The 13509-nt window shown below is 39.0% G+C and overlaps 1 protein-coding gene across 1 annotated transcript in view; it reads right to left on the reverse strand.

Moving 5' to 3' along the window:
• Positions 1-656: 656 nt before the first annotated feature.
• Positions 657-13509, reverse strand: part of kcnd1 (potassium voltage-gated channel, Shal-related subfamily, member 1) — a 68655-nt gene continuing 55802 nt past the window's right edge. The window contains exons 4-6 of the mRNA XM_053625644.1: positions 4738-4833; positions 3756-3994; positions 657-858 (exon numbers count right to left, since the gene is read on the reverse strand). Of these exons, the coding sequence (XP_053481619.1) occupies positions 657-858; positions 3756-3994; positions 4738-4833 (537 nt within the window). The remainder of the gene's footprint in view (positions 859-3755; positions 3995-4737; positions 4834-13509) is intronic.

A 13509-nucleotide genomic window follows, 5' to 3' on the forward strand; every position in this document is an offset into this window, starting at 1 on the left:
AAGATGCATGTGAAGTATGATACAAATTATGATACATATATGTATACTGACCCACTGAGTCGCAATCATAATATCTGTAATATCTGTTTGGTTTCTTTTTTTGTTAGTCGTTTTTTTTTTTTTTTTTTTTGTGAATGCATCTATTGCAGGATACAGTATTTGTATATCTTTCTCTTTAAAGATATATCTATATAGGAATATAGTTCTGTCTTCATACTCTTAATACTGGCCCTGTGATTGCACACACTATATCATCCATGAGATCCAGTATTTGTTTCCATCAAAATAAATAAATAAAATAAAACGTGGAACAGTTTTGTTTTTTGTTTTTTTCCATGTTCCTTGTCTTTGTTTCCCAAGAAAGGCAGATTGACCAGATGCAGATCTGTGAAAGAATCATAATATCATAAACGCCCAACTATCAGTCCTCCAAAAAAGGCTGTAATGAAACCTGCGTCGGGTCACGTCTCAGTTCCTGCTGATTTATTCTCACAGAATCTTGAGGGAGCTTACAGTCTGGGATGAAGCTGTAGCTGGGTGCCTTTGTCAAATGCATTGTATCTTGGGATGATATTTTGGTGGTAAGTCTGACAGGAAAAGCTCCCTCCTTCCCATTTGTGCATTGGAGGAGAGCTCTGTGCTTGGAGGCGGTTTTGTTATAAGAAGGAGATCTTGACAGGGTCCTGACTGTCGGAGCAGCGGGAGTTGCGCAGGATGCCTGGGATGGCAGGTGACGATGGCAGGCTTTCATCAGGTGTGTTGGCTGGAGGAGTGGGGATGCTAATGATGGCTGCCGTGAAGTCTCGCTGCTCACAGTTTAACTTCAGGTCTTCTGTCCTGGCATTGAGGCTGGAGCGACTGTTTGAGAAAGAAATCATAGAAAACATCTTCAGAATCTTCATTTTACTTAGTGATAAGTGTACTTTGAACAACTCTTGACTCTCTGTTCCCTTGTTAACACTGCTTACTCTTTGTTCCTTTGTTAACTCTTTCACCACTGCACTAAACCAGTTTCAACCAGGTACAGACAGATAAAGCCTGTGATCATGTCTTCCTGAATACCATTTGCTCGCATTCCTATGACTTCCTGAACACCATATATGGCGTTGTTCCTCTCTTACATTGGTATGCGTCCTGTTTTATGCAAATATGCTTTTCCGCCTAGCCAATACCCATTGTTTCTGTTGTGTGTCTAACACAATACATATACTCTGTCTTTTTGCATAAATCGGAGATCTTGCCATTTGAATTTTGTGTGTCTGTGTGTCATTTGGCAAACTCTCCTAAACCCTTGGTGCGGGAATCGTGTGGCGGGGCGAGGGCGTCTTCTTTTTTTGTGTACTTTCACTTTCTCTTTTCTTAAGTATCCTGAAGATCGCAATTCCTAACAGTTAGAAAAGGAGTAAAATTGTTCAGTGTTTTCGTGTCTTCATTTTTAGAAGACACTACAAAGCTTGATATCCATTTGGACTATGTAGAGCTGATATTACAGAAGGAAGGAATCCCAATGGGGTGTGCTGTTACAAGAAAATAATCAATGATGAGACTCCAAATTCGATCAGGTATGTCAGCAGCACATCCTGGAGTGCTTTATGGCTCTTATACCATGGCAATTTGTCAACAATTAAAAAAAAAAAAGTATTCAAGAATGACATTTTTGTATGAAAAGAATGACATGTAAATTCCGTGCACGCGTTTTTCTTTCTTTAAATTAATAAGCCCAAAAATAAACAAAGAAAGAAAGGAAAAAAAAACACTTTACTGTGTCTGAAAACGTACTGCCTGAGCTGACCTTGGAGACTCCTTCCATGAATGTTAAATAAAGTATAAAGAAACTTTGCCACATCAACCATTATAAGGTTTTTTGTTTTTTTGTTTTTAAATCAGTTTAGCATTGAAGTGGTTTTTCACAGTTTCTAACAATATAGCTTTCTTTGTTTTCTCTTTTGAAAATCTGGAAAGTACTGTGATGGGATGTTTTTTTTTTTGCCAAATTTGTACTCTCTTTTAATGTATTTTGTATAGCCTTAAATTTGGTATTAATTAGTCCGAAATAAGAACATTCTTTACTTCAAGTGGCGCTGTTCATGAAATTACGTTATTCGATGCGACCCTTAAATCATTAGTCATTTGTAAACTTGAACATAGTGCCAATTTTAGTACAAACTAGGCTTGACTGGTACATCTGACTGCATATTTTAATCATGCTTACTTGAATAATATAGCACTGATATTTCAGTTTTATTTAAATCTAACGTTCGAATGACATTCCAAGCGTATTTGTACATGACTGCAGCAGCACACATTAGCAAACTGGCAAAAACCCTAGCAGTCTTCAATTACGACCAGTAGGGGGAGACATTACATTGTGTTCTGATATTGTGCATTCATTTTGTGAAGACTGTTCATTGTTAGTTTAATGTGGAGGACATTTCAGGGATTATAAACCCTATTTAAACCCTATACTTTTTGTAGAGGTAGCAGCTATGTCAGAGTATATTATTACAAAAGATCATATCGACCGTCAACTGATTATAGGCAGAGAAAATACAAGAACACGGCACTGGTATATACACAGTACAAATGCAGGGTTTTTTTGAAGCGGGAATCTGAAAATAAACCCGTAGATTATATCATACAAGGCACAAAGGCCATACTGTAAATGAGGTTGTCAATCATAATAACAAGAAGAACTTCAGATTGTCCAATGTAGACACTCTGTCTATAAACTGTCATGAAGCAGACTATGTTTTTCTTTCATCAGCATGCCATTAAATGTAGCAATAGAGTCCACATGGACTGAATTTAACATTGCAATAGGATGAGAAACAACCCGATAAACTATAGATGATCTTCTAGACTCCAGCAACCAGATACTGGACCATCTAAATAAAGTGAAAGCAACAAAGAGAAGTTCATGGTCTGTATAATATCTAATAAACTTATATAAACAGCTGTAAATTCATGACATATTATTTCACTGTCTGGCGTATTTTTTGGACATCTGGTCTATTTTTACTTTGGTTAACAGTTTCTGACATTACCCACAATGCTGATAATGCAACCAGTAGGATTTAGTCCTCCCTCGCTTCATTTCGACCTACAGACAGTGATGCAGCAGCGCTTTAGACGTCCAGCTGTACACTCTGCTCAAAAAGATCAGCTACCGAAGCTTCAACGTTCAACTTTTGCGGTCGTTGTCTCGTGGATCACTAACTGACCGAGCCAAGTTTCTATCAAAACTGCAACGTATAGCCGCATTACATTTCAGATCTTTGAGTCCAGCATTTGCGTCAATCTCACCACTGCTTCTGCATTGGATTTCTCATTAATATGATGCTGAACTTGCTGGAAAATTATAAGGGAGAAAAGAAGCGCTTCTGTTTTTAGGAGCTAACAGTGACTGATATTACTTAGAATCCTAAATATTAGATACTTATGTTTGAGATTTTTTCTCCTATTTGAGTAGCAATATCCACCCATGCCATCAGTGTGGCACATAACCGCTAATTCTTCGCTAGAAGAGCGAAAATACATTACCAACCCACAAATTACAAACAGAACCGCTAAAAACCACCCTGTTTCAGGGTGGACTTTAATTCTTTCATTTCCGAATGTGTCATACCAACATCATGGTGCACGTATGATGTCATCATTAGTTTACACCAGGTGGGTGTGACTTACATACGCATTACAATTCTGATCAGATCAAGGTGTAATCTGTAACGAGTGTTATGATACGATGATGTGAATACCTCTGAGGCCCGGACGGACTCTTGCGTACATGCAGTGTATCCAGCTCCTGGATGCTGCCCCGGCTCACTGATACAGTGGAGTTGGCCAGGCGGATAGCTCTCCTCTTGGCGCGACGAGGACAGCAAGAGGTTGAGACGCCCTGTTGGCTGGAAATCGAGGTGCTACGGCTGGTGCGGAAGCCCACCGACTCCGTCATACACATCTCACTGTAGGTCAATTCATCGGTAAACTCATGGTTCTGTGGAAGAATGAAAGGACATGCTAGGATAGGGGTTATACATGCCAAGGAAACCCCATGCTGATCACGGCCATGTTTAAAATCCTATTTTCTCTATACCGAAGTCTTATCTACATACATATTACATTATATTGGATACATTTTACCATCAGACCTGCTCACAAATATGCCGAACAAGCTTACCCCCCCCCCCCCCCCCCCCCCAATGAAAATGACAGATGAGCAAATCAACACATGAATCTAGAATGACTGACAGATCCACAGGTGTTCTGAACCACAGGTGTACTGCATGTTTGACTTACAGTAGATGGACAAGTATATAGCAATTTATATTTATTAGGAATACCATTGAAAATAATTGGCTAAAAAGATTTAACAGAAAAGGCTTACAAAGCGTCAAATCAAACACTTCAAGAATCATTTAACTGGCAATATTAATTATAAACTGAGAAGCATGATCAACTCCATCATAGTAGAAACCGAAGTGTGCGTATATACAGGACATCATTTTGTGATAACCACAAGGTGCTTGGGAGTAAAACGAATGAGATCAAATGCTCTCTTAAGTTAAAATGTATACACTAGAAACATTGGCATGAACACTTTCTTATTAATTTCTGTATAATTGATGTAGATCATTTTCCTTCAGGGTTGCCAGGTCTGCATTTTCCCTGCCATTAAAAATGCAACAGTCCGTGCCCAAGGCTATTTCATGGCCTTTTGAACCTGGCGAGAACTCTCACCGTAGTCTTCTCCAGGCAGTGTAGCAGATGGTGGTGCTGATGCTCGAAGGACGACCTGTTCTTCAGACATAGAGCGCCACTGTCACCATCATGATCCTGAAAACGGAAGCACAGGAGAAAGATACGTTTGAGAATTAGACTCACATGGGTAAAGACGTCAAAATTACTACAAACACAGGCAGATTATCCCAAAGGAAAAGAGGAAAGATCCATTTCTGCTCAAGGTATTCAAAGACGAGGAAACTCGATCCTAGATCAGCAGCACAAAGGTGCTGTAGGTCATCCAGCTCTGAGCTATTTAAAGATCGCTCCATCTATTTCTAGGCTCCAGAGGATCATTTCCATGATTTCTGGTGGTACATTTAGCTGACCTTTTCTGTATCAACTCCACAATGCACGCATTTAAAAATACAATCATTGCCACACGCTGCTTTTTGGTGGTAAGATACTTGTAGTATGGAGGTCCTGTAAAATGCTATGTTGTTATTTCAATAATGTAAAGATATCTCATATCTTTACAACTGATTATAAGTTTTTTGTTTTTTTTTAAAAACCAACAACCTTAAATAACTTGTAATAAAAATGGGATCAAAATGACCAATTATTAAGTAAGGAATAAAACAGTTGGGGGAGTGTTGTTATTGGACAATAATCAACAACAGGGGGGTGTAATGCAGCCCACAGATATTTACAATGATTACCATTTCTAATTTATTAATGGATGGAATCTTCAGTGTCAGCACTTTGTAACAATCAGAGGTAAAGTTGTCATTTAAAGTTTCCAACAAGAGAAAGGCTTCAAGGACAGAGGACCTTCTGGTGTCATGGAAACATGACTTATTTACTTTACAAAAGAGAAGAACAAAGAGTCATGTGAGGCAAGAGCTGAGTGCTGTTATAAACAAATATAATTGATAAGAGAACATTCACAGATAAAAAGATTCAAACACAGATTGGGGGTTCGATTCCTGCCTCTGTCCTGCGTGCGCGGAGTTTGCATGTTCTCCCCATGCTTCAGGGGTTTCCTCCTCCAGTCCAAAGACATGAATTGTATGCTGATTGCCAGTTTCAAATTGTCTGTAGTGTGTGAATGGGTGTGTGAATGTGTGTGCGCACATGTGTGCACCCCGTACACAGTGTCCCCCACCTTGTGCCCTGAGTTCTTTGGGATAGGCTCCAGGCTCCCCGTGACCCTGTGTGGGATAAGCAGTATGGAAAATGGATGGAGGAATGTATGCAGTGGTACAATAATAAAACATTTCGGGATGGGAAAATAATCAACTTCCGTGTAGTAACGGTAACTCTGCTTCGTGTCAGACTGCATCACACCAACCCATCCTGGATTATATTTTGATATTGAAATGTTGTTTTTTTTCCCCTCACATAACACAATACTAATGTAGCAATTAAGTATATGGGGTTTTTTGTTTGTTTGTTTTATTGCCTTTTATTTGTCTGGAATTATTTTTGCTGCTTAAGACAGTAATAGCCTCAGATCACAAGACCTGCTCCTGACGTTTACAATTATACTGATTTTATCCCATGGGCTTGCAAGGGGTCATCTAATGTACTCTTTTCATGCGGATAAAGTATTGAAACAGTTCTTAATATGTAAACAGTGATTCCACTGAAGTGGAAATGGCCAGGGTAAGTGGATGATGGTACGTTAGATAAAAGAAAGCAGGGCATCAGAAACTTACAGGAAGTGCTCCATCAGCGGAAAGGACCGGTAACCACTGGAGGCTTTGAATTTTTGCCCAACCAGATCATCAATAAACAGACCTCAAAACACTTTTTGTTTTTTGCTAGTTTGAAAGTTGGACTTAGACAGTGACGGAGTACGACCGATACAGAATGTTTCAGAACTACAGGGCGGTCACGAGAAACATGTAGACAGAGTTTGATCACGTAGGATGTGAGATGGAACGGAAACAACGAGCAATTTCACTTCCCAAATGAGAAAAAGAGTCACAGTGATCCTCTGCAAAGTCCAGGTAAACACGGAGGGATGTTTCTGTGATGGATGGCGATTCAGACAAGCACTAGTAGAATGCGTATCTCAGACCAGCAGCCTGTAAAACATCGGAACAATCCTCAAGATGTGAACTGCCTAGAAAACATCCTGTGCGTGAATTAGAAAGGCAGTTTCGAGTCGTCCTGTGTATGCTGATTAAAATCGTTATTGCAAGCAAAAATGATGAGAAAATTTCAAAAAGTGATTTCAAAACATCATCAGCATCCTTTTTTTAGGGCCTAATTGGAGGACATGTGGCCGACTGTGCCACTTCATGTTTGTAATTATTTTGGTAATAATCCAGTTTCAGTGTTATTCACTACAGATTGTGTGTCTGAAGCCTTTAATGCCTCTGCAGCTCTCAGTAAGTAGGAGTGAATCATCTCCATGCAGTCGATCTCCACTGAGTATTAACCCATCAGGGACTTTCTTGTTTATCACAATATCGCATAAATGACATAAGTCACATTTTATACAGATATAAGAGGTTTAGAGCACTAATCCAGTCGTGATTAACATCTATGCAGGTTGAACTGACATTGAAAGTGTATGCATGCATTAAATGGCTAAACCTTATCCTTAGATAAGGAATAAAACACTTGTGGTGTGCTCTTATAGGAAAATAATCCATGGATGCATGCTGGGATGCGGCCCAACTTGAAGCAGAGTTACTGGTACCACCCTGAAGTCTATTATTTTTTAATAACAGCTCACCCCGAAGTATTTTAGGGCAATTTTCCAATGATTACAGTTTTTTATTTATTGAAGAACAACAGGTCATACTTTAATTAATCAATTCCTTCTGACTAATCAGAACAGAGAATTCAATAGCACTGTGGTATATGGAAAAAAAAATTAAAAATTTAAGGCCCGACTGGAGGTTGAGAATTTCAGCGGTCAAATTCCCATTTCAGACCTTGCCCGTTTTAATGAATTATGTTTTTTTAAACAGCAAAGTTCATGTAAGTTTAATCACTTTAGCCTTCTAAAGTCTGTAGATGCAAATATGAATAACATTACAGCAGCTGAGCAGGTGACCTGCTGTTGTTGCAAAACCAAAGGAGCTTCCGCATTTACAATTCAAATCTAATGACCTAATGTACTCATAAGGAGTTTTCCACGAACAATGCATAAATTGCTAACGCATATATCTACTAAACAGCTGCAATAGCTGGTGATAAACCGTCCTTATGAATAGCTGTGCTTGCTCAAACAGACAGCTTCCGGCAGAAATCCTGACAAGCTCTCTTCTCAGGTCATGAGAACCTCCAAGAAGATAATTCTCCGATTTTCTAATTTTTTCCTTGATCTTAATTTGTTCTTACTTTTTATTACTTTCACTTTCTTTACTTTCTTCCTTTCTTTATTTCACTATTCCTTGTAGTTCACATACATCAGGGTATAAAGAGTAGTGAATTTTTCATTAAGCCAGTGTTATTCTGCCAATATGTCTTCATTTTGAGACATATCCATGGGCTAGATAGTTTATTCAGTAATGTATTGCTAGGCCAATACCACTGATGGTGCATCGACTACACATCTACACAGGCCCAGAGAGAAAGAAAGTGCAGCATTACTGCAACTATTACAAGGAATTCAGGAGATTGGGAAAATTGTTAACCCTGGAGTAAGTGTTTGCTCCTGTAATGCTAATTAAGGTAGAATGAATGTTGTCTTAAAGGTGCTTTGGGGCATAACAGAGAAAGGAAATAGAGGGGCATGCTTTAGTGGAAAAACATAAACCTTCAGTTTCTTAGGAGAGGAAAATACATGCTAATAATATTGATCTCCAGTTGTTTTAGACCGCAAATGATTTCAGTATTATACTGAAAGAATCTGAGAATGCACAACACCTCAAACCTTGAGGCGGATGGGATACAAGAGTAGACGATCACATCAGGTTCCACTTTTGTCAGCCAAGAAGAAGAATATGAGGCTAGACTGGGCACCACAAACTGGACAGTTGAAGATTGGAAAAAACTTCGGTTGGTCTTTTTTAAGTCTTCAACTCTTTCGTTTCTGGCCTGTTCTTGGCTGACAGGAGTGGAACCTGATGTGGTCTTCTGCTGTTGTAGCCCATCTGCCTCAAGGTTTAACATGTAGTGCATCCTGACATGCTTTTCTTCTCACCACAGTTGTAAAGAGTGTCACCTGGAATCTGGCCATTCACCTCTGACCTCTCTAATCAACAAGGCCCGCAGAACTGCTACTCACAGGATGTTTTTTTGTTCAGAAGGTTTGTTGCCAGTATACAGTGGTACCCACAGTGCTTATAGAAAACAGCAGGCATACTTGAACATTGGACATTGGACATAAGTGGACTATACACAACTATACATTACAACTATGTATGATAATGATGCCATGTTTCAAAGAAGTCAAAGTCTCTGAGATGACATTTTTCCCCATACTGATGTTTGATTTGAACATTAACTGAAGTGGTTGATCTCTGTCTGCATGATTGGTGGATTGGATAGTTGCATGAACAAGCAGGTGTTCCTGTTAAAATGGCCAGACAGTGCATGTTGCAATGCATTCCAAGGAACCTCAAGCTATAATATTACATCTTTGCTTTGAAAAGCTCAGTATCTTGTTTTTCATTCTGTGGTTTCTTTATATTGTGGGCTTTTAGACGTGAAGGACCTTGAAGAACCTTGACATTACTTGGCTTTGAAAAGACAAGCTTAGTATTTCATTTCATTTGTCCAGTACATCCAGAACCACAACACAGCCACATTGGAAGGCATCCTTTTTTTAGATTACAGTAAGACACTTCATCCAGCAGCTGAAATGGATCAGAGCGGATTTGCAGTTTCTCCATGTCCCCGGATCTCTGGCTCAGTCCTCCATGTCTGACATTATTAACTCTGTCTTTATAATTATCAATGGATCTCCAGACAAACCTCTCATCCTGCTGCTCACTCATCCTTACCCCACGCATATTCTACAGGACCTACTAATCAGCTTTGCTAATTACACCCACTCGGTGCATGGACACACAGCTGGGGACAAGGCTAAAGAGCCAGGCCAGAGTGTTAGTCACCCCACCAGATGGATAACCACATCCCCAGTTTGATTTATTCTGAGACAAGCCCTTTCACTTTGCTACAGTATTACAATCTCTGCCCAGTGTTGTTCTACATGGAACCTTTTGTGTATGGAAAACTCTGTTGTAGGGATGTACATACAGTAGAGCTTTTAAAACAGGGATGAGCAAAATCTGGCCACAGGGCCAGCGAAGAGTGTGAAGAGTGGACAGATGTTAACTAGCCCGTGACTTCCATCCATCCATTTTTTATACCGTTTATCCTACAAAGGGTCACAGGGAGCCTGGAGCCCATTCCAGGGGACTCAGGGCACAAGGCAGTGGACTCCCTGGACTGGGTGCCAACCCATCACAGGGCACAATCGCACACACCCATTCACACACTATGGACAATTTGGAAATGCCAATCAGCCTACAGCACAGGCTGTAGGATTGGAGGAGGATACCGGAGTACCTGGAGGAAAGCCCCAAAGCACGGGGAGAACATGCAAACTCTGAGCACACAGGGCGCAGGCGGGAATTTAACCCTCAACCCTGGATGTGAGAGGCAAACATGCTAACCATTAAGTCACCATGCCGCACTAACTCACAAATTCTGGGGCAGTAGTGGCTCAGTGGTTAAAGGCTCTCGGTTACTGATCAGAAGGTTAAGGGTTCAAGCCCCTGCACTGCCAAGCTACCACTGTTGGGCCCTTGAGCAAGGCCCTTAACCCTCAGTTGTATAAATGAGATAAATGTAAGTCGCTCTGGATAAGGGCGTCTGCCAAATGCCATAAATGTAAAGGTAACTGAATGTATGACAAGTGGCCTGCTGGTCAACATGTTGCAACGGTGTCAGCAGTGTTAACACAGCTAAAATGCAAGGTCCTTTCTGTAAATTCATATATTAATGATATTTAGCAAAATTGTTTAGTCCCTTGTGGACTATTAGAAAAAAGGTTAATTACATAACCCTGAATGTTCTTTGATATGTTCCTTTGGGGGAACCTTCCAACCGAGGGTTTCCCATTCACAATTAACCTTTGCAAAAAAAAGAAAAAAAAGAAAAAAGGTTCTCCGTTAGACGGCCTTCATATCATCGGTTTAACCTGGGTTTAGTTTAGCATATCTGTGTTTCAAGAAATGTATATTATTCATTAATTTGTTTATTCATCTTCCATGAGCACTTTATATTCCTCAGGGTCATGGTGGACACATACTCATAGCCAAACTGTAACAGGAACCAACCGAACCCGTTATTTATATTGTTAGATTTAACCTTTTTTTTTTTTTGTACAGTATTTGAAAAGGTCTAAATCAAACGGCTCTGAAGTTCCCTCCAACCGCCTCAGACATCAATAAAGTATTTTGGTTTGTTAAAATTCTGTTGATCAGGCAAAAGCTTCCACAGGAATGATGTGCTGGCATTAAACTGAATTAGAATAGTGACAATATAGGGAAACACACAGTAAACATTTTTGGTTAATTGGAATTGCAGAGCTTCAGGGCACAGGCATCTATTTGTTTATGAGGTGCCGTAGCCGCAGCTTTTACTTTACATGTATGAGATACGGTTGCGAGCACAAATAATGAGGGTGTTTCATCAAAGCTGCATTCATGAATCCCTACAAAATGATAATACACTGCAGGCCTGGTTTCTATCACATAAAACGCTGCTTACATGAAAATGTTATTTTCAGAGCCCTTGGGGCTTCATGCTAACATTTCTACTCATTAGCATGAAATACTAAAAAAGCCTCCAAATGTCAGATCTCCATCAGGATCATATTGCTGTCTAGAATTGTGTCATATTATACTGTAGGAAAAAATCAAATACATACTAATAAATGCCTCACACTCTGAATTCCCTTTCCTGACTCCAGTGTATACGATGCTGAGTTAGGGGAGCATAATGTACTCTAAAACATGAAGTTTCTGAGCTTAGTAATTACCTGACAGTCAGATCTGTCAGATAATAGAAACAGGTTGTTTTTGTACAGGACATCATACAGAAGGGGTTGCAAACTGGTGGACTACAGTCCAGATGCAGACACTTCAAAGTAAATATCTTTAAAAAATACATTTAAAATACCAAATACCTTAAAAAAAAAAAATTACCCCAGCAGAGCCAATGAGCGTATGAAAAAACTGACACAATTTTTCTACAAAACAAAAGGTAACCACTTGGATTCAAAAAGTATTCAGACCCCTTCTCTTGTTGCACACTTTATTGGGTTGTGGATTGGATTTTGAATGGATATAATAGCCATTTTTACCCATTTATCTACATTCATTTGACGTTATTACGACGGAGTGAAAACATGTTTTTAGACATTCTCACAAAAGAATTCAGACCCTTTATTCAATGTTTTGTAGAAGCCTGTTTGACAGCAATTACAGCTACAAGTCTTCATGGATAATACTAAATTTCTGGAAAAATTTCAAACAGGGTTTGGTTTTAAAAATATATATATTTGAACACCCACATGGCGGAGCACAATTAAATACATTATTAAGTGTTGTTATTATTATTGTTATTATTAAGTACATTATTAAGAAAAAAAGGAATGAATATCATGTAATTGTGACTTCTCGGACATTTCATATTTATATGATGGGCTATTTTGTGTAAATAATTGACATATAATTCCAATTACGTCCATTTCATTTCCAGGTTGTAACAGGACAAAAAAGTTCAAGGTGGGTGAATACTTATGGAAGGCTTTGTAATTATATTCTGAAAATCAAAACCGCCATACTAAATAGTGTATCAGTACATCATCTGTGCTATTACTATTTAGATTTGGGACACCAAGCATTGGCGTGCTACATGCAGCATGTAGCATAATCCAGCATCTGGATTATGAAACGTTCTACCAGTTCCCAAATTGTACATCCTGAAAGTTTAAATTGAGTTAATTGAGTTTAAATTAAGTTAACAGTACTTAACAGTTAGAAACAACAATGAACTTTACCATATACTCAAGTTCGTTGTTGTTGTTGTTGTTGTTTTGGTTGTTTGTTTGTTTTGTTTTTTGTTCTTTGAAGGTTGCACCGTCAAGAAAATAATGGGAGGACTTTACAACCAAGGGGAATGTACTGTAAACAAAGTCATTCAAGTTTATTCCAAATCATTTCTCCAGTTCACTAGTTTCCGGTTCTTGCATTTAGAGCAATAAATGTGAAGGAACCTCATTCTTCCGAACCTTTCAGTTTTATAACAAATGAGATCTTGTGTCCATAAAGTTAACAACATGAAGTGAAATAAAGCTACATCATTCTGTTAGAAAGTGTATCGAAGGCAGCTGGGTTAATGATGCTTACAGTATGTAGCTTTAGCAAGAAGGTCCTCTTATACAACGTATTATTCAAACACTCAGCACTTTACAGCAAAGAACTGAGCATCAGCTAAGAGTCATAAAGATGTGTGTGTGTGTGTGTGTGTGTGTGTGTGTGTGTGTGTGTGTGTGTATTAGGTGTATTAGGTGCCTTAGTATATAAAATAAATGATATTAAAACAGTTACCACTCCATATACCGCACATACACCACATACTGTGCTTCGTCGTTCTTCATCGATATTAAATGAAAATCTTACTGGAAAATGGACCCCATTTTGACTGGCAGTAGCACTGTGTCCCAACTGTGTAGTAGATTATGAAAACATGTCCAGCGAACTTTTCTGGTCTTTTTGGAATGTAACAAAAAATATTATTTGATAGATATTGCTGTCA

This window comes from Ictalurus furcatus, chromosome 5 (genome assembly GCF_023375685.1).
Source record: "Ictalurus furcatus strain D&B chromosome 5, Billie_1.0, whole genome shotgun sequence".
Classification (NCBI taxonomy): domain Eukaryota; kingdom Metazoa; phylum Chordata; class Actinopteri; order Siluriformes; family Ictaluridae; genus Ictalurus; species Ictalurus furcatus.